Source organism: Panicum virgatum, chromosome 3K (genome assembly GCF_016808335.1).
Source record: "Panicum virgatum strain AP13 chromosome 3K, P.virgatum_v5, whole genome shotgun sequence".
Classification (NCBI taxonomy): Eukaryota; Viridiplantae; Streptophyta; class Magnoliopsida; order Poales; family Poaceae; genus Panicum; species Panicum virgatum.
Window position 1 is genome coordinate 27699971 of NC_053138.1, and position 21791 is coordinate 27721761.

Sequence of the window (21791 nt, forward strand, 5' to 3'; positions counted from 1 at the left end):
GAGGAAGGAGGAGGGGGAGGGCCCGGTGCCGGGCGGCGGTGGCCAGGGGGCGCCGGCCATGCGAGGCTGCGGCTGCGGCGGCGCAGCAGAGGAGAGATCCCAGGAGGAGGTGAAGGTAGGCGGCGGCGGCTGCGGCCCAGCAGAGGAAGGAGCCATGGAGGTGGCGCGGCGGCGTCCTGCAGGGGAAGGAGCAGAGGAGAGGGGAGGGAAGGAGGAGGAAGAGGGCCGGGCGGCGGCCGGCGCGCCATGGCGGCGGCAGTGCCCAGAGAGATGGCTCTGATACCAAGTTAGAACGCTCCACCTAGCCAACCCGACCATAAAACCCAGGTGTTATAGTGGGAGGGACGGAGACTTTTATCCTTGGTCCAACATTCCTCCTACGGTGTGCGAGCCCGGCGTAGCCCGCAGCAGGTTCTAGTGCCCGGCGTAGCCCGCAGCAGGTCTCAGCACACGAGAGACGCAGGGGAAATCGCGCAGCGGAAATGCGTAGCCGGGAGGGATCGAACCCAGGACCTCGGCTCTGGTACCAAGTTAGAACGCGGCTATGGATAAAAGCCCCCACCCCTCCCACTATAACACATGGGTTTTATGGTCGAGTTGGCTAGGTGGGGCGCGCTAACTTGGTATCAGAGCCGAGGTCCTGGGTTCGATCACTCCCGGCCACGCAATTTTCGCTGCGCGATTTCCCCTGCGCCTCTCGTGTGCTGAGACCTGCTGCGGGCTACGCCGGGCTCGCATGCCGTAGGGGGAATGATGGATTATGGATAAAAACCTCCACCCCTCCCACTATAACACCTGGGTTTTATGGTCGGGTTGGCTAGGTGGGGCGCGCTAACTCTAGCGACTAATCGCGCCTAGTCGCCGCCTAGGCGACGCCTAGCCGAACTATGGCTAACCTGCATTTATGATTCAGATCACTCATGTTTTAGGATGTTAATGAAGTCCTTGCCTGCAACTGTTTCAATGAAATAGGCAGCATGTCAAATTTAGTTTTGTGTGATCTCAGATTCATCTACGCTGAGATCTACTAAACCTTCAACTAGACACAACATCAAACAATAATTATTTGCAGTATACTTGGTTTATGATAAGTATTTTCTTATTACATAGAAGCAAACTAACCTTCTGAATGTCTATAACTAAGTGGCACTTGAATTACTCTTATGTTACTCTTATTCTTTGTAGCAAATGTTGATGCATTATGCGCATTGACAATCATGCATGTTCCGAAGCCAGCAAATTACACTCATGAAGTTCTTTTAAAAAAAAAACAACACTCATGAAGGATTGTGTTTGGCTGCACAAGTTGAGTCAATCTCGACCTGTATCTATGTATGCTGAATGTACCCGGCTCATGGGAATTGATATGTACCCAACCTGAACAATGTTGAATTAAGTATAGAAATATCTCATGTTGCAGTACCACAATTTCTATTGCTACTATCATGATAGGTTTTAGTGTTGTTGCTGCTGTCTCATAGTATTTGAGAAGGCTGTGACAAGTGTTTCAACTATTCTGAAATGAGCTACATCTATGTTGGTTAGCAATCTGTATCTCCAACTTCACATCGGCACACAGTAACATGTTAAAGGAGGATTTTTAATTTTTTTTGAAAGAAGAAAGTTAAGAAGTAGGTTTTCAGGATTCTAAGATGTTCTCAACTGCATTTTGTACACTATTATTTTATTCCTCATATTATGGTTTCTGGCAATTATTACAATTCATTATAATGCTAGAATTGGCTTGGCAAGTGAAGATTTGAAGAACAGAATAGAGAAGACGTTGGGTGGTGCTGGAGTGGCCCTTTTATCCCCAAGGTATGTGATTCCTGTTGTGATTTTTGTACTATCGGCTTTCTCAGTTCACTTCTAAAGCAATATTTTTAGTTTTCAGTGAACACCACTATGCTATTGTACTAGATCTTATTTTACTGGCAAATTATGTTACAGTTATCTTTAACCCATAAATAGACATGTATTTCAGTGCTCTCTTCTCCTGTTGACTATTTTAATACTAAAGTAAGAGTTGTCATCTTGAATCCCTAATTATAATTGGCTTACTTTAATTTATGCAGCTTCTTCCAGGGATGATGGTTTACCTTGCATACAAGGGCCGTGTTTGGTTACTTTGTGAAAAAGTTTTGAGGAAAACTTTTTGATGCTTTGACCACTAATTAAGGGTATTAAATAAAGTCTAATTACAAAATAACCTCCACAACTATGATACTGTAGCAGTTGCTCTAGCTAATGAGGCCTTTGACCGCACGATTAGGGGATGATTGAGCGCGGTCACTGTAGCATCACTGTAGCCAATCATGATGAAACTTAGCTCATTAGATTCGTCTCGAAAAGTTACACCCATCCCTGAAAAGGTTTTGCAAATCGACTTCATTTAGTACTCCATGCGGACATTTGTCTTTTTGTGAAATTTTGATGGGACATGTAACCAAACATGGCCAAGGCTGCAGCTTCGGTACAAGCTAAAGTCTACAGAGACAAAAAGGATCTCCAATTGATACTCAAGAAAGGATATTTTATTTCAAAAAAAACTCAGGAAAGGATTATGACATCGGAAGTATATGTAAATAAATGTATATTCTATGGGTGATAATTTGAATTTTTTTGAACCAGTTATTGCTGACTTCTTCATGTGAGGACAATGGACCACCTACTACAGTAACCAGCATATGTGTGTTCATTTTAAAGCACTGACTGTGACCGGAGTGCCTATGCCTTTAAAAGTTATATCTATTCGATTTCTTATGCATCAATCTATGCCATTTGGCACATTCATTACCTTCGGTTTACTTATATTTAAATGTACATTTTATTACCTTTGATTTACTTCTATTTTATTTTATAAATAGTAGGGCGTGCATCGCTCGCCTAATGTTCTAGTGCACATGAAAAAGGCCGCCCAAGCATGGATGCATCATCAACCAGGCCTTTACTGTTATTAGCCTATATACTCGCTTCCAATCGTTGTAGCTAATAAGTCAGTTGGCTGTCAATATTTCTCTGCAGATACTCTTTGCATTGGCAACAGCTGCGGTAAAGATGCAAATTTCTAAGCGATCACAGTTGGCCGCAGATGCTACCTACAGAAGTAGCAACAGCAGCAATAGTTTTGATGCTTCTCAAGGATATGGTTGGGCAACTTCTCAAGGAGATGTTTCTTGATCTTGGACCTACTTTTATTAAAGGTCGGGGAGTCATTCTTGATAGCTTTAAGACAAGGTGGTCACTGCGTGGCTTGGATTGCTCTTGATGATGTCTTGTCTTTGTATGCAGTTGGACAATCGCTTTCGACAAGACCTGATATCGTAGGTTCGGAGATTTGTGAGGTTAGGTAAATTTCTCCTTGTTTTGCATTTTTGTTGCTTTATCATCTTTTGCTTGGTAGTTTATTGGTCCTCGTATTCTTTAACGTGCACGGCACGAAGAAGACTTATTAGTTCAGAACACTGAACAATCAGCTTCCAGATTGACGATTTTGACTAAAACGGGAAAGGCAAAGCATAGGACAGCAGAATATAATCAATAATGTCATCCTTGTTTCGGTACCGGATTCAACTTGCCAACTGAGGCTTCTGCTCTGCTCGTAACGTCGCTCACGGGATCAAATCAAAGTTCAGCAGTGATTGAGAATATTCAGTAGTACGAGCTCTGTTCTTAAATATATCATGTTTATGACAAGGTAATTAGTTCAAAAATAAAATAATTAGCTTGTCATAGACGTCATATGTTTAGGAATGGAGAAAGCGCTAGCTGCTCCACCATCGAGACTCCAGAGTGTTTGAGATGAGTGTAAATGGACTTCTATTCCAGTCTAGTGTAGTATGACAGTATGACACACTATGATGGGCAACTAATTTTGCCATAGTTTTCCTTTGACATTTTAATATTAAAAAAATCAGATATTTAACTGATCATACTCAAGTCTGAAGCTCCCTTGGATCAGTTTACAAACCTACAATTCGTGGCTTATGAAATTTTGTCGAACATAAGTTTATTTGTTGGGAGATACAACTTTGTACTGAAGACCGCAAGACAGGTTCACAGTTCAGTAGTCATAGAAGTACAACCACAGGCAGGTAAACTCAACTGAAGTAATGACACAAACTCAACTGAAGCGCAGTTCTTAATTCATTGGCAGAAAATAATTGTACGACAAAAAGGTGTGCTGCTAATTACGTAGCATGCATACACAAGCAGAAGCTTAAGTATAGAAACAGTACCACCTACCCAACCAAGACGCAGGTCCTAGTGAACCATATCAGCACAAACACGGTATGGCTGGATAATGATCACTGTCAGGATTATTACACGGAGAGCTGCAACTTCAGATTTCACTTTAGGTACTTGTTAAACCAGTGGCTCATGTCTTGCAGAGCTTCATCAGCACTACTGACAGCTGCTGCGTCTTCATCGCTGTATCTCACAGCCCACCCATGCGCTACTCCGGGAAAAATCTTGACAACGTGGTCGACCTGCATTGCAAAAGAGAAATATTAGAGAACTGATGGCTGTGTGAAAGATTTTAGTCAACTGAATTGCTCATATGGTGATCCAATATGCCAAACTTTATAAATTGCGTGATTAAGGGCTTAATCAGGAATCAAAATTGACAAAAATATATGATCATTTCTATTTTCTTTTTTTTTGGGTGTGTGTGTGTGTTTTTGGGTGGGTGTGTGGGGGGTGGGGGGCTCACTATTAGAGTATGTGTAGCCGAGATGGCTTGGAGTATAAGTACAAGACACATACAAATTCTGTATATGACTTGTATACGCATACAAGGCTATACATACTCTAATACTCACAAAATCAGAAGTCTATTGTATACCAAATCTTATTACACGGTTCTGCAGGCTAAATAGTTCTAATGAAGAAACAGAAAATGTATATTTAAGAACACATCCCTCCTATAATGTTGGTAAATGATAAAAACTATATCATCAAAGCAAGTAATGGCACTCATGCTGTTTTGCATATGACAATTTAGTTCTGTGTTGAACGATCATTGGAGTTGTACATTCCCATATTGCCCATATGCAAGTAAAATGTTCTAGCTTAATTGCTCAAAAATCAGGTTCCAAACATTCTGAACTTACCCCCGAGTTAGCTGAAAGAACCTGCTCAAACTGCTTTAACAATTCAGGCGGGGATAACTTGTCGATTTCAGCTCCAAGTATAGAAATGGGACATTTGACATCTGAGTATTAGATAGCACATCAATGAGTAAGCATTTCAAGCTCATTCAGTAGAACAAGTTCAGCGTGTAAGGGAAGAAAATCTTCCGAAATAATTGACCTTTGATGTCATCAACAGTTATTAAAGAAGGATGTAACAATACAGCAGCCTGGATCTCATGAACTTTTGCCAGCTCGACAACCACCTTTGCTGGAAATAGGTAAAATTTCAAATAGATATGGTTTAAGAACGGAGAGATAAAAGGAAGAAATCAATGCACATCATGGCTATTTCAGGATCCTTCAATAATAAAATGCTGCGAAGAATCAAACTTACCACCCCAACAATAGCCAGCAGCCCCTATGTTCGGCACTCCCTTCTCCTTTATAGCAGCAATTACTGGTTTTGCCTCTTCAAATGCTTTTTGCTATTAAAAGATATAAGGTCGGGGCTCTAGTTAAATTATTTAGGATATATAAAATCATAGACAAAAGGAAACAACTGCACATCATGGCTTATTTCTAAAATCATTATTTTGCGAAGGCAATGTAAAAATGCAGAAATAGTTGTTGATGTTAGGCCTCAACAAAATACCACCATTTATCAGTACTCACATATAAACTATAAAATCAAGCACATCTCCGCAGAGAGGTGTTCAAGCCATGCCAGATGCTGCGGAACAAAAAAAAAGAGAGAGAGAATATGCTACTAGCCAAAATGAAACAAAATAGTTGTTCCCTCCTACAATTAGAAGAGTACTAAATACAACAATAGATTTCCTGTCAAGATAAATATTTGAATGGAAATGCCAAAGAACTTATAGCTTAATACGTCCTCAACTTATCTATAAAATGCTGAGTCAAATTGAAACATTATTAATCAGGCTCAGACCTTGGGAGTTTTCCCGTGATATATACATGGTTCATAAATAATATTGTCTGAATTCCAAGACCAAGTACTAATGAGGCCAAGAAACACATGGATATTGCACATTTCCAAACATTTCTTCCCTCGAAATGGACCTTTGCACACGAATAGTTTACTAAAAATTAAATGAAATAAGGTGTCCAAATCCTGTAATTGGAAAAGTAACAGGAAAGGTTCAAGAGAAAACATACCGGATTATGTGATTGCATCCACATTCCAGGATTGTTGGGGTTGCTGTGGTCATATGGATCCCCATGCAGGAAATCTGGCACCACAACAAAGTAACCAGACGAAGCAACTTTGTCGGCTATCTTCCTTGACGAGATAAACATGTAAAATCAGTCTCAGCACATAACTAAAGGTTAGCAGTGTCATTTAGTAAAGTTTTGTTGCTAAAAAGTCTCACCTTAGAAGAGAGAGAGAGAGAGAGAGAGAGAGAGAGAGAGAGAGAGAGAGAGAGGGAGAGGGAGAGGGAGAGGGAGAGGGGGAGGGGGAGGGGGAGGGGGAGGGAGAGGGAGGGAGGGAGAGAGAGAGAGAGAGTCATCCTAAAGCTAGGGAGACTTATATTCCGCCCCACATCAGTATGGAGCTACTGCTGCTAAAGCATGCGCTAAATCAGCTATATGCCTATAGATTAGCATCTGACATGGAACGGGAGGGCCCACTCCCTCCTGGAAAATCAGAGCTTACTAGAAAAGCAAAGGCAGAAAGGGTCATCAGAGATGCAGAGCCTACCTCAGGTTTGGCGCTTCGAACCCTGCAAACAAGGGGAATGGATTGTTTCAGTCTTTCAGACTCTGTAATTCAGAGCTTGCAAAGGCACAAGATCGACATGCTTGGATCCATGAAGCTTTACACGGGGAGATCAGATTACCGAAGGCGTCGGAGACGAGGACGACAGCGGCTTTGGACCCCGCGGAGCCGGCGACGTAGGCCTTCATCCCGCCGAAGTCATCGACGACCTCGCCGACTCCGCCGGCCGGGTTCAGCGCCGGCGGGTTCTCAAAGCAGTGCGAGCTGGCCATGCTCAGTTTCTTTCTTTCTTTAGTGTTTCCTCTTCTGTTCCGGGATTCTAGGAAAACAAAACACGGATTTTGTCTGTGGATGCTGTCCGACTGTCCCGGGATGATGTGTGGATTTGAACTGGGAACAGCTTTCGTCCATGGAAAACAAGCTACCGGGCGGCGCGTACGGACAAGATTGGCAAAATATTCTTTTCGTAGAAAACAAGATAGGGTGCTCTGACCTCACTGCTGATGCAAGTCCATGCCCATTGTCCTAGATAGTGGCCCTGTTTGTTTTGTCTACTAGGGAGTACTAGAAAATTTTGACCGCTAATTACGGTGTTAAATAAAGTTAGTTACAAAACCAATTCCAGAACTCTTGCGCTAGGAACTCTGAAAAATTTAATGAGGCTTTTGACCGCGTAATTAAAAGATGGTTACTGTAGTAACACTGTGGCCAATTATTAATTAATTATCATCATCATTAGATTCGTCGCGAAAAATTATACTCATCTCTAAAAAGATTTTACAAATAGATTTTATTTAGCACTCTATGCATAAGAGATTTTTTTTCTTGACTTGCGTGCACACTAAAAACTCTAGTGGAAACCAAACAGGACCACTGACGGGGCTGGTCGTTCATGCTTGTGAGCTTGTCTAATTGATGCTTTCTGCCGTGAGAACTGAGTGTATAGCACTGTCCGATTGTGATGGTGTTGATGTACTAGTGCGTAGTGGTATACCGGTTACTGACTTATTCGAATATTTGGAAACGGTAACGCTGCTGCTCGAGTGTCCGACACGCGCTCCCCGCCTAAGTGGCGCAACTTTGGTCCTATTGTTTATTTAGGCCCTGTTTAGTTCGTTTTATATGGAAACGCAAAAATTTTTTGCGTGAGAGAGAGGGAGAGACAGGAAGAGAGAGAGGGGAGGGCGGCTCCTCTGTTTTGCCCGGCCTGCCCCAGCCACGCACGGCGGCGCACCTGCGCGAGCGCGGCGGCCATGGGCCGGCCGGCCGGCGGGGTAGCGCGAGCGGCCCACGCGCAGGGGCCAACGCACCTGCGGCCACGCAGGGGTGCGTGTGGGGCAGGGCGGCGGCGCGCGCGGGGCAGGGCGGCGGCGCGCGTCGGCGGCGGTGTTCCGACCGTGGCGGGGCAAGGCGGCCGCGAGAGGGAGCGGCACCTCGTCCAGCGCAGCTGAGCGGGGCCAGGGCTTGCGGCAGCGCTGCAGGGGCCCACGCAGAGGCGTCCCGCGGCGTGCGCGCGGCGACAGCGGGCGGGCACGGCGGCGCGGCGGCTCACCAGCGGCGGTGGTGCAAGATTCGGCCGGGGAAGGGGTCGGGAAGGGAGAGGAGAGCGCGGCCGAGCTCACCAGGGGCTTGATTTGGGCGAAGATGGACCCGAGATGGGGGTTCGACGGAGGGGCGGACCTCCGGCGGGTTCGGTGACGGCGGCCAGTGGTCGGGAGGCCAATTCGGCCGGGGAGCGGCTCAATCGAGCTCGCGGAGTGGCGATGAAGAGGGATGGCAAGGTGGATCGGGTTCTGGGAGGGTCGGGGCGCGAGGTACGGCGGCGGGACGGCGAGGCGTGGCCAGAGCAGCGGACGGCGGTACGGCTCGGCTACTTTGTTGCGTGCGAGGAAGGAGAAAGGGAGAGAGAAAACGGACACGGCTCCTGGGGAGATAAGGACGACGCGCGAGCACGGCAGGCGAGGTTCGCCGACGTCCGACGCGTGGCGTCGCCGGTGCTGTTGCCGTCGGCGCGCGCGTACGGCGTCGAGAGCACAATAAACGAGTTGAATTCATTTGAAATGATTTTGAGCAAATTTTGACCACCCAAAACTCCAAACTTCATATGGGAACATGAAATTTGGCCAAAATAAAAGTTGTAGAGGGATAGAAGGTCTACAAATTTGCTTTTGGGCGAAAATTGATTCGAAGCTCGGATTAAGGAGAAAAACGAGATCGAACGCGGCTAAACAATGTTTTACCACGCGAACCCGATTAATGCTAACGATGAGCTTAAGTCCATCATTAGCGGGCTAAGCACATGATTAGCATCGCAAATAACACTGGGTGTTACAGCCTTCCCCCCTTAAAAGAATCTCGTCCCGAGATTCACGCACGAGAAAACGTATAAGATGAGATGGGGCATTTGAGAAGTACCTTGATGAGCATTTAAAAAGTCCGGATACTTGGATCTTAGAAACTCCTCTTGCTCCCAAGTAGCTTCATCTTCGGAGTGATTACTCCATTGAACTTTGTAGAATCGGTTGGTGGTGCGACGAGTAACTCGATCCTTGCGATCAAGTATCTTGATAGGACGCTCAGAATAAGTAAGATCAGATTCTAACTGAATGGTGTCAATGTCAATAGCTTCAATTGGAACTCTAAGACACTTCTTGAGTTGCGATACATGGAAGATGTTATGAATTGCCGAAAACTTTGCTGGAAGATTCAACCGATAAGCTACAGGACCACACCTCTCCACAATTGGGTATGGACCAATATAGCGAGGAGCTAACTTCCCTTTTACTCCAAATCTTTGCACACCTTTCCACGGTGAGACTTTTAGATAGACGTGGTCACCGATTTCAAAAACAAGTGGATCACGCTGTTTATCCGCATAACTCTTGTAACGGGACTGTGCAATCTTCAAATTCTCTTGAATAAGATGAACTTGTTCTTCGGCTTCCTTAACCATGTCAGGTCCAAAAATAGTCCTCTCTCCAACTTCGGACTAATTCAGTGGTGTACGGCATCGACGACCGTATAAAGCTTCGAATGGTGCCATTTTAATGCTTTCTTGATAGCTATTGTTATAAGAAAATTCAGCTAATCGCAAGCATTCATCCCATTTCTGCGGGTAGGCTAAAACACATGCGCGGAGCATATCTTCTAAAATCTGATTAATTCTCTCCGTTTGACCATCTGTTTGAGGGTGATAAGCTGAGCTGCGGATCAATCGAGTTCCTAAACAAGTATGCAATTGTTCCCAGAAGCGAGCAACAATCTGGGTCCCTCGATCTGATATGATAGTCTTTGGCACTCCATGCAAACATAGGATGCGATCCATATACAACTCGGCATACTTCTTTGCTCGATAGATTGTTTTAACTGGAAGAAAATGTGCGGATTTGGTCAGGCGGTCTACAATGACCCAGATCGAATCATAACCCTTTTGAGTTCGAGGTAAACCGACAATGAAATTCATGCTGATGTCTTCCCATTTCCATTCAGGAATACTCAAGGGTTGCAACATTCCAGCTGGCCTAAGATGACTAGCTTTGACCCTACGACAGATGTCACATTCTGACACATACTTGGCAATCTCTCTTTTCATCCGAGTCCACCAAAACTGTTGTTTCAGGTCTTGATACATTTTATTACTACCAGGATGAATTGATAGTCGAGAGGTATGAGCTTCATCAAGAATTTGCTTTCTGAGCTCAAAATCTTTATGCACCACTAATCGGTTCTTAAACCATAACACATTCTCACTATCTTGGTGGAAACAACTTACTTTCGAATCTCCTTCTGATAATCTCCTCTGAATTTCCTTTATTCCTTTATCTTTCTTTTGTGCTGTGATGATTAGATCACGAAGAGTAGGAGTGAGTTCTAGATGGGCCAGTGTGCCATGTGGTACAATGCTCAAGTTCAGCTTTTCCATTTCAAAGCAAAGAGACTCGCTTAATGGTATAGCTGAGATGCAATGACAGCGAGCTTTGCGACTTAGCGCATCTGCAACTACATTTGCTTTACCAGGATGATAATGCACTTCAAGTTCATAATCCTTGATTAGTTCCAACCATCGCCTTTGGCGCATGTTCAAATCAGGTTGAGTAAAAAGATACTTAAGGCTCTTGTGGTCAGTATAGATGCGACAAGGACTACCCAAGAGATAATGCCGCCATAACTTCAGAGCATGAACTACAGCAGCTAATTCCAAATCATGAGTTGGGTAGTTTTCCTCGTGGCGTTTGAGTGACCTAGACGCATATGCAATCACTCGGTTCTCCTGCATCAAGACACAACCAATACCAGTACCAGATGCATCACAGTATATGTCAAATGGTTTTGATGTATCGGGTTGAGCCAGGATAGGTGCAGAAGTTAAAAACTTTTTCAGAGTATGGAAAGCCTCTTCACATTTGTCATTCCAATGAAACTTCACACCTTTCTTGAGTAGCTTGGTCATAGGCTTAGCAATTTTTGAAAACTCTGGGATGAATCGACGATAATACCCAGCTAATCCTAGAAAGCTGCGGATTTCCTTAACTGATATTGGAGCCTCCCAATCCAACACATCTTGAACTTTTCCTGGATCAACTGAAATACCCTCTGCAGATATGACATGGCCTAAGAAAGAAACTTCTTTAAGCCAAAACTCACATTTGCTGAATTTTGCATACAGCTTGTGCTCTCGTAATCGTTGAAGAACAATATGAAGGTGCTTGGCGTGCTCTTCTTCATTCTTGGAGTAGATCAGGATGTCATCAATGAATACCACAATAAACTTGTCCAACTCAGGCATGAAAACCGAATTCATAAGATACATGAAGTAAGCTGGAGCATTAGTCAATCCAAAAGACATGACTAGGTACTCAAATAAACCATAGCGAGTGGAGAAAGCAGTCTTTGGAATGTCCTGAGGTCTGATCTTTATTTGGTGATAACCGGATCGAAGATCTATCTTAGAAAATACCTTAGCTCCGGCTAACTAATCAAAGAGAATGTCAATGCGAGGCAATGGATATTTATTCTTGATGGTAACCGCATTTAGAGGCCGGTAATCAACACATAACCTCAAACTTTGATCTTTCTTTTTCACAAATAAAGCTGGGCATCCCCATGGTGATGAGCTCGGACGAATGAAACCCTTATTCAGTAGGTCTTGCAATTGTACCTTCAGTTCTGCCAATTCATTCGGCGGCATCCGATATGGCCTTCTGGAGATAGGTGTTGTACCCGGTTGGAGTTCAATAACAAACTCAACGTCCCGATCAGGTGGCAGTCTAGGTAAATCCTCTGGAAAGACATCTGAATAATCGCACACTACAGGTATCTCCTCTAAGCTTTTACCCTCCAATTTATTTATGGTTGTATTGTGTGCCTTGTACTTGGTCAAAAGTAACACCGTAGAACCATGTGCACTTGAATTGATATGAACAGCATGCGCCTGAGTATCCAACACAACTCCATGTGCCTTCATCCAATTCATACCCAATATGATATCAATCCCTTGATGTGGGAGAATGATAAAATTGGTCGGAAAGATTCTCCCAGCCAAGTTGATTGGTACCATTCTTGCCATTTGGTTTGTGATTATTTGACCACCTGGGGATTGAATTTTATATGAAGTGTTCATGCAATCAATTTTCAATCCGTGCCTATCTGCACAAACCTTACTAAGAAATGTATGCGAAGCACCAGAGTCGAATAGAACCCTAATTGGATGATCATTGAGGGAAAATATATCCGCCATCACGTTTTCCCCTGGCACGTCCTCACAAGTGGTGTAACTCACATAACCATCCTTAATATACGGCACCTTCTTTTTCTTATTTGTATTACCAGAGCCTTTTCTCGGCTTGGATGGAGTATAACAGATATTCTCCAAGTGATGGCAGCCCTCGGCTCGGTGATGCTTGCACGGGTCAGGGTGGGAGCGAAAAACATGCTGCAATATGGGTTTCTTTTCCTCCCACTGTGGAGGAGCCACAAGTTCAGACATCCCCTGTTGTAGTTGATATTGAGTTTGGGAAAAGCTAGTGGACCCCAGGCGTAGGCGTTGCACAACATTCCCAGAGGACCCAATAGGTGATTTCTTCCTCTTTTTCGCCTTTTCATGCTTCAGCATCGCACCTTCTTGGAGGATAGCTTTACTGACCAAGTCACTATAGCTGGTAAATGTTCTCACTGCTAAACACATGAGTAACTCGGTATTTAACCCTTTCTGGAAACAATCTTGCTTCTTTTCATCAGTATCTACGTGATGTGCAGCATATTGTGCAAGATGATTGAAAATGTTGGCATATTCCATCACTGATTTGTTCCCCTGTTTCAGATTTAGAAACTCCTCCACTTTAACTTTTATGAGACCTTTTGGAATATAATGTGCCCTGAAAATCTCTCTAAATTCTGACCAGGGAATCTGTCTCTCTGTTGGTTGCATAGCTAAGTGATTTGCCCACCATATCTTTGCCGGGCCTCTCAGTTGTTGCGCGGCAAAGGCAGCCTTGTCCACTTCAGTGCAATTAAGAATGCCAAACTTGTCCTCCATGGTGCGAATCCAAGCATCTGCCTCAAGGGGATCATCGGCCTTGTGGAATAGAGGTGGTTGGGTGGCAAGAAAACCGACGTAGTTAGTTTCTGCTGGTGGTGCTTGTCGGCCTCTGCCAGCATTGCTTTGCACCAGTTGCCTCAATAATTCGGTCTGCTCATTGCGGTCGGAGATAAGAGCCGCAATAGCTTGAGTCAAGGAGGGAGACGGTGGTGGCTGTGCTCCTTGACCCTCATTTCCATGGTTAGCAGCGTTGTTATTGCCCATCTGCAAAAGCACCATCCCTTGGTTAGCCATTCCGCTATCGGGACTAATCCATGCAAATAAAGAATGTGCATAACTAATATGAACACACGGCATGAATCGTTCCCTTCGCAATATGGTTCACCAAGAGAACAAAATGGTTTGCTTCAGTTGAAACCGCATCTAATCGGTTGAACATTAGGTTGGTAACTCGGCTAGCTATAACGTTGCAGTCTTAAGGTTGCACAAATTATTAACTACGAAGCAACCAACCAACTAGAATATGCAAGATGCATGCTCGTTTTATCGTTCTCACCCAAACAATTACCAATTATGGTATACGAAGATGACTAGTGGCACAATTACGTACTCTCCCTATATATACTAGTCGTTCCTACGATCAAGGATTCATAACGTGCTTACGTAGTTAGTGTTCCTGCAAACAACCAAGACAACAAGAGATAGATATAAATATCCATTTCTGGACCCTTCGTGCCAGCACACACGAACGTCCCCCATGTGTCCTACGCCACACGGGTAACGCATATGCAGTTTCCCACATATTCACACATACATTACCATCCACTATAGAGATGGCACCCAAACGTTCGACGCTGAATGGGCAGCGCTGCATACATTACCGAAGCAACATATTCACTTCCCGTACAAATCGCCTTACGGGACACCCAAGGGTACACATGTCCCAAGGTACACGGTTATGACCAACTGCATAACGAGTCTTCACCTCGTAACATTGCCTTACGAGATGGTCGTGATCACAATCACACGGTCAGAAATCCGCACTCTATATCAGGCGGCAGATAGCGACAGGCTCGTTTGAATTGAGCCTTATCACCTCCTCGTATGCACAACATACGGGACCCGCGCACGTATGAAACACGTGGGCTATTCTAAGGACTATCAGAATACTCACCTTGCTTACCTCAGCGTAGGTGCGTCGTTACAGAATAGTAGTTGTGCATAAAAGTAAGGTTTAACGAGAAGTAAATGCTGGAAGTGCTGGAATAAAATAGATACTTAGATGCCACCTAACTTATAGAACATAATTAGGGCATACGAACTATCTACTCTATTCCTTAGCGCATCTAACGTCAACTTTTCGAAAACCCGAAATTTTTGCAAAACAAAGTTTACTTAACGTAGTTAAGTATACCAGTAATCACCCCCAGTGCAATTAGTTCTGATGCATATTGTCACAGGACAATCCAAATAATACCAATCAAGTGCAATAATTAACATTTAAACTCAAACCAGAATTACTGCACTCAACCAGTACACTCAGACCGCCTGCTGTAACCAGGATCGATTGCACAGGAACTCTCGCCAAAAGACGAGCACAGATGATTACCAGCGATAAAAGCATTCAAGCCAAATACAATTCAAACCTCAGAGTTCAAACGCAGCGGAAAGCAATTTAGAGTTTAAAACAAGCTTCAAATTACAAAACGATAGATAACGTCGCAGACAAAGACGAACTTCACATCTTGCCCACTGATGTGAGGCTCACCTGCCCGAACTTCACGGAGAAGACGGGACCCACTCGACCGACCAACCCGGAGGAAGTGGTTGACCGATCCACGAGACGCAGATCTACTTGGAGTCCTCCGGAACGCATCCTGCTAAAATATATGGCAACAACAAGCCTGAGTATTCTAATACTCAGCAAGACTTACCCGTCCATGGGTATACTTAGCCCAATAACTAGACATGAAAAGCTTTTTGGCTCTGGAGTTTGTTTTGCTGAAAAGCTACCAATACTGGATCCTTACTTGCAATATTTTAGCTCAATTTAAGTTTATCAGGTACCAACTAGATTTGCCTAAACATCTAGAGCACGCATGGTTGATCACATTATCTTTTCAGATTAACACAGCCAAACATTCTCAGTACAAACTCATTCCACTTCTTTACTATGATGTGACAGAGAGATCAAGGTTCTCATATCCGCGAGTCACGGCGAATCGATTCGATTTAACCTAGCAAGGTGGACCTAACACACACGTCACATATAGGCCTCGTCGGACCCTACGTGGCAACCCTTCACATATGCACACCGAATAACCGAACTGCCCTGCGACCCGGGACTGCTAGCCCCACCGATACCATCGAAGGGTCAGCCATGAGTTTGTATACTAGCTCCACTGGTGAAGACAGTATCAAGTCCGGCTACTGGTGCACATATGGTACTGAGCTTACCGGTTTCGACTACCTCCTACTTCCGGCATGTGGTTAGTACTGTTCAATCCTCGATCAGTAGTGCCAACAACGGTACGGTCCTTAATCGACACATGCGGAGGCTCACTTTCCATAACTTCCATATCCATAACAAATCCATCTCCGCCCGGTCTCCATTTTTCCTTTATTTTTCTCAAAGATTCATTCTCCAGTAACTTTTTCATAAGTAACAAGACCTATATCTCGCGAGTGACAGGAATCACTCGTCTTCTACCGAATTCTAATTAAGCATTGCAGTACTAACGACCTGTATACTAGTAGAGTGACTGATGAAACCTAGGGATCATGCATCTAAGGTTCCAATCAACTCCTAGAAACCTAAATGCACAATAAATATATAACAAAGATTGAATATTGAAATTAAGGGTTATGCACTGGGGCTTGCCTTGACAGTCAGCGGGGTTAGCGACTTCTGGACCTGGCTCGACGGCTGCTTCGGCTCGTGGTTCCACTGCTCGCGGCTCCTGGATCGGCTCAGCGATCAACTCGTAGACGGCTTCACTCGCGAAGTCTACACGTAAGGAAAGATGACATGCACTAATTAAAATGGTGCAATGAAATGATACAAGATATCATGATGCAATGATAACACCGAAAGAAAGATTTTATGGCAGCACAAAAAGGAAAAACTGCGGCTAGAAGCGAAACACGTGCAAGAACTCAACTTGCCGACAAGAATAAATCACAAAACTTTACTAGCATGAAAATACATTGAAAACACATGCAAGAAAAATTTATTAACTTTTTATTGCAAAAAAGAAAACATTTATTTTTGTTCTAGCAGAAAAAACTGAGCAACAATAGATCCACACAAATGCACATATACCATGCACCTGAAAATTTTACAGTGGACTATACATGTAAGGAGTAAGCCACTGTGAATTTTTCATAAATTTTAGAGCAACAGAACAACTGGCATTAAATAAACTAGGTTAAACATAAACTGAATTTTTAGCAGGGGCAAAAGTGACATTTACCAAGCACAAGTATTTTTCTTCTGAAGATCTCGATTTTAGAAACCTAACAAAATTTATTTTGCATTTTTCTCATTTTTCTGCATTTTTCTACAAATTATCAAACTTTCAGCCAAAATAAACCAAAAAGAATAAAACCACCTGACCTGCGGGCCCCACTTGACAGGGAGAGAGAGAGGGGAGGGCGGCTCCTCTGTTTTGCCCGGCCTGCCCCGGCCACGCACGGCAGCGCGCCTGCGCGAGCGCGGCGGCCATGGGCCGGCCGGCCGGCGGGGTAGCGCGAACGGCCCACGCGCAGGGGCCAGCGCACCCGCGGCCGCGCAGGGGTGCGTGTGGGGCAGGGCGGCAGCGCACGCGGGGCAGGGCAGCGGCGTGCGCGGGGCAGGGTGGCAGCGCGCGTCGGCGGCGGTGTTCCGGCCGTGGCGGGGCAAGGCGGCCGCGGGAGGGAGCGGCACCGCGTCCAGCGCAGCTGAGCGGGGCCAGGGCGCGCGGTAGCGCTGCGGGGGCCCGCGCAGAGGCATCCCGCGGCGTGCGCGCGGCGACAGCGGGCGGGCACGACGGCGCGACGGCTCACCGGCGGCGGTGACGCAAGATTCGGCCGGGGAAGGGGTCGGGAAGGGAGAGGAGAGCGCGGCCGAGCTCACCAGGGGCTTGATTTGGGCGAAGATGGACCCGAGATGGGGGTTCGACGGAGGGGCGGAGCTCCGGCGGGTTCGGTGACGGCGGCCGGCGGTCGGGAGGCCGATTCGGTCGGGGAGCGGCTCAATCGAGCTCGCGGAGTGGCGATGAAGAGGGATGGCAAGGTGGATCGGGTTCTGGGAGGGTCGAGGCGCGAAGTACGGCGGCGGGACGGCGAGGCGTGGCCAGAGCAGCGGACGGCGGCGCGGCTCGGCTACCCTGCTGCGTGCGAGGAAGGAGAAAGGGAGAGAGAAAACGGACACGGCTCTTGGGGAGATAAGGACGACGCGCGAGCACGGCAGGCGAGGGTTGCCGACGTCCAACGCGTGGCGTCGCCGGTGCTGTTGTCGTCGGCGCGCGCGTACGGCGTCGAGAGCACAGTAAACGAGTTGAATTCGTTTGAAATGATTTTGAGCAAAGTTTGACCACCCAAAACTCCAAACTTCATATGGGAACATGAAATTTGGCCAAAATAAAAGTTGTAGAGGGATAGAAGGTCTACAACTTTGCTTTTGGGCGAAAATTGATTCGAAGCTCGGATTAAGGAGAAAAATGAGATCGAACGCGGCTAAACAATGTTTTACCACACGAACCCGATTAACGCTAACGGTGAGCTTAAGTCCATCATTAGCGGGCTAAGCACATGATTAGCATCGCAAATAACACTGGGGTGTTACACATATCTCTCTTGTGTCATCACAAGACCGTCCCTTGACCGACTCACTTCAATCCCAAGAAAATAATGAAGATCCCCAAGATCCTTGAGAGCAAACTCCCTCTCCAGATCACAGACTAGAGCACTAACAGCTTCTTGGGATGCACTTGCAACTATGATATCATCAACATATACAAGGACAAAGATCTTGTGCTTCCCTTGATCAAAGAAAAACAAAGAAGTGTCGGCTTTTGAGGAAATAAACCCAAGAGCTTGCAACTTACTGCTAAGCCGAGAGTACCAGGCATGGGGTGCTTGTTTTAAACCATATAAAGCTTTATCTAGCTTGCATACATAGTGTGGTCTGGCTTTATCTTCATATCCTGGAGGCTGCCTCATATACACATCTTCTTCCAATACACCATGAAGAAAAGCATTTTGGACATCCAACTAACGAAGACACCATCCTTGTGACACTGCAATAGACAGCACAAGATGAATAGTGGCTGATTTGACTACTGGACTAAATCTGTCTTCATAATCAATACCATATCTTTGTTTGAAACCCTTTGCAACTAACCGTGCCTTGTACCTATCTATAGACCCATCTGCCCTTTTTTCACCTTATACACCCACTTGCAGTCAACAATATTTTTACTCTGCGAGGAGGGCACCAAGTGCCATGTGTGATTTCTCATGAGGGCAGAATATTCAGAATCCATAGCTTGCTTCCAATGATCATTCTTTAGAGCTTCACTTAAATTAGCAGGTTCAGCTGTCACAGCAAGATTCCCATACCGAACAGTCCCATCAGTGTAGACTTTATGCCGACGAATGCCTTGCTGAAGACGAGTAACACGCCGTGATGAGGCCTGCGAAGCTCCAGTACCAGCAGACTCTTCGACCGGGGTTGATGCATCAAGATCAGTAGTGGCAAGGGCATTGCCAGCCACAAAGTCGCCTGCAGCAGCGTCAGCCACACTAGATCCCGCCACAGGACTGGATCCCGCCATAGGCACAGAAGATCTCTCAACTACTGCCACTCCGCGATCCGAGGAAGATCACCCATCCGCAGCAGCGCCGGTCGAGTGCTGTTGAGATCCGGTGGAGCCCACCATTGTCGGCGCAGAGGGGAGCACCAGACACGCGTCCGGCAGCGACGCGGAGGATGGTGCCGCCACTGCTGAAGGAGGGCCACGTGGACGCTGCAGACTGGAGGGCGTACCGCCGGTGTGCACAGACGGGAGCGGACCGGTCGGCGCGGAAGAAGAGGCTGCCGCCGAATCTGCTTCGGGATCCGTGCCAGGGCCAGCGGATGACGCAGGCATTATCACATGTGGCTGAAGACTGCTATGTTGAGCGGGAAAATGCCTGAAACCCAACAGGAGCTGCACTATCTTTGGCAGGATTAGTGTTAGGAAAATCGTTCAAAACCGGATCACATATGTGTGCATCCCCGGACGAATTTCTAAGATGGGAAGGAAGCAATAAAATTTCAGAGCGAAGACGGGAACCGGCATTAGGATGTAAAGAAGAAAAAGGAAACACTGTTTCATCAAAAACTACATCACGAGAAATGTAAACTCGCCCTTCCTTAACATCCAAGCATTTGAACCCATTATGAAGGAAACTGTAGCCTAAGAACACACATTGTTTAGAACGGAATTGAAGTTTCTGTGAATTATAGGGGCGCAAGTTTGGCCAGCAAGCACAGCCAAAAGTGCGCATGGACTTGTAATCCGGTGTTTGCTTGAAAAGAAGTTCTAGGGGTGTAAGGCCATCAGTAACCTTGGAAGGGAGACGATTGATGAGATATGTGGCGGTTAGGAAGGCCTCATCCCAGAACTTGAGTGGCATAGAAGCATGCGCAAGCAAGGACAAGCCAACTTCAACAATGTGCCGGTGTTTGCGTTCGGCTGAGCCGTTTTGTTGATGGGCATGGGGGCAAGAAACGTGATGTGTAATCCCAACACGCAGGAAAAAAGAATTAAGCTTCTGATATTCCCCCCCCCCCCCAATCCGTTTGCATAGTAAGAATTTTACAATTAAAGAGTCGCTCAACAAGAGCCTGGAAATCATGGAAGCGCTGAAAAACTTCAGATTTGTGTCGCAACAAATAGATCCAAGTAAATTTGCTGAAATCATCAATAAAGCTCACATAATAAGTATTTCTTCCAACAGATGGGAGAGCAGGTCCCCATACATCGGAGAAGACAAGTTCAAGAGGCTTGCGTGACACGCTAGTAGAGGTAGGATAGGGGAGCTGGTGACTCTTGCCTAGCTGACAAGCATCGCACACTGACTCTTTATTGGACTCTTGAATAAACGGAAGACAATTCTTGCTAAGAATCTGATGAACTACTGACGAAGAGGGATGCCCAAAACGGCTATGCCACCGAGAGGATGACACCTTGGTGGCGCCAAAGGCAGCTTTATTTTGAGATGAACGTAGGGGATAGAGACCACCCTCACATCTGCCTTGGAAGAGTGTTTTCTTCGTTGCCTGATCCTTGACAAAAAAAAATGAGATGGATGAAATTCAAGGAAGGCATGATTATCTTTGGCAAGTCTATGAACAGAAACAAGATTCTTATTTGCCTTTGGAACATATAGAACATTGTTTAGGAATAGATCTTGACCGGGGGTATGAACAACACTATGACCAGTTTGATCGATTTTCATACCTGCACCACTGGCAGTGTGAACCTGATCGGCGTCGTTGTACTTGTCCCAGACGGTGAGCTTCTCTAGTTCACCGGTGATGTGGTCGGTGGAGCCTGAATCGACGTACCAGTTGGTGTCCATGCCATAGGACGTCATAGCAGCAGCAGCAGACTTCTCTGCAGGACCGGTGAAGGAGATGTCGAAACGCTTGTAGCATTTGACGATGGTGTGGCCATCCTTGCCACAGAGTTGGCAGGAGAAGCGATCACCGCCGCCACCACCGCCCTGGCGTCCACCACTGGTGCGACCACGCCCATAGCCGCGCCCACAGGAGCTGTTTCCGCAGCCACGACCGAAGCCACTGCGAGTGTTGCCGCGGTCACCGCCACCACGTGAAGCCATGTTGGCGGAGGACTGAGACCCACTGCCCTGCAGCAGATCCAAACGCTGTTCGAAGCTAATGAGTTGGGTGTAGAGCTCACCGAGGGTGATGGGTTCCACCCGAGCAGCAATGGCCGACACCAGGGAGTTGTACTCGATGTCGAGGCCGGCGAGGATGTAGGACACGAGCTCTTCGTCGTCCAGCTTCTTTCCCACAGATGCAATTTCATCCGCGAGGCTCTTCATCTTGGTGAAGAACTCAGCAGCAGTGCTAGCGCCCTTGGTCGCGTTCGCTAGGGCCATGCGCGTGTTGATGACACGCGCACGGGACTGCGAGGCAAACATGGCCCCGATGGCAGCCCACACATCAGCAGCAGTGTCCAGGGCTGAAACCTGGGAGAGAATGTCGCGGGAGAGCGACGAAAAAAGATAACTCAGGATCTATTGATCCTGAGCCACCTACTGAGCGTGTGCCGGATTGGCCACAAGCTCGGCCGGTTCACCTTCCTTGGTGCCGGCCTTGGCGACGGTC

General features: G+C 46.2%; 1 protein-coding gene, 1 long non-coding RNA gene and 1 other non-coding gene across 3 annotated transcripts; 1 reads left to right on the plus strand and 2 right to left on the minus strand.

The window, feature by feature from the left end:
* Window positions 1–2461: 2461 nt before the first annotated feature.
* Window positions 2462–3932, plus strand: LOC120698786. The gene is made up of 2 exons (XR_005685013.1): window positions 2462–3203; window positions 3292–3932. It is a non-coding gene; the product is annotated as an uncharacterized LOC120698786 (long non-coding RNA).
* Window positions 3933–4113: 181 nt separating this feature from the next.
* LOC120698785 (endo-1,3;1,4-beta-D-glucanase-like) lies at window positions 4114–7271 on the minus strand. Its single transcript, XM_039982517.1, has 7 exons — window positions 6995–7271; window positions 6856–6877; window positions 6312–6435; window positions 5530–5620; window positions 5314–5403; window positions 5115–5215; window positions 4114–4490 (listed from the first exon to the last, which is right to left on the minus strand). Exons 1-7 carry the CDS (start codon window positions 7143–7145, stop codon window positions 4350–4352), a joined length of 720 nt encoding a protein of 239 aa, XP_039838451.1. The 5' UTR covers window positions 7146–7271; the 3' UTR covers window positions 4114–4349.
* A 14056-nt stretch (window positions 7272–21327) lies between these two features.
* Window positions 21328–21466, minus strand: LOC120701662. The gene has a single exon (XR_005686225.1). It is a non-coding gene; the product is annotated as a small nucleolar RNA Z247 (small nucleolar RNA).
* Between the last annotated feature and the right edge of the window lie 325 nt (window positions 21467–21791).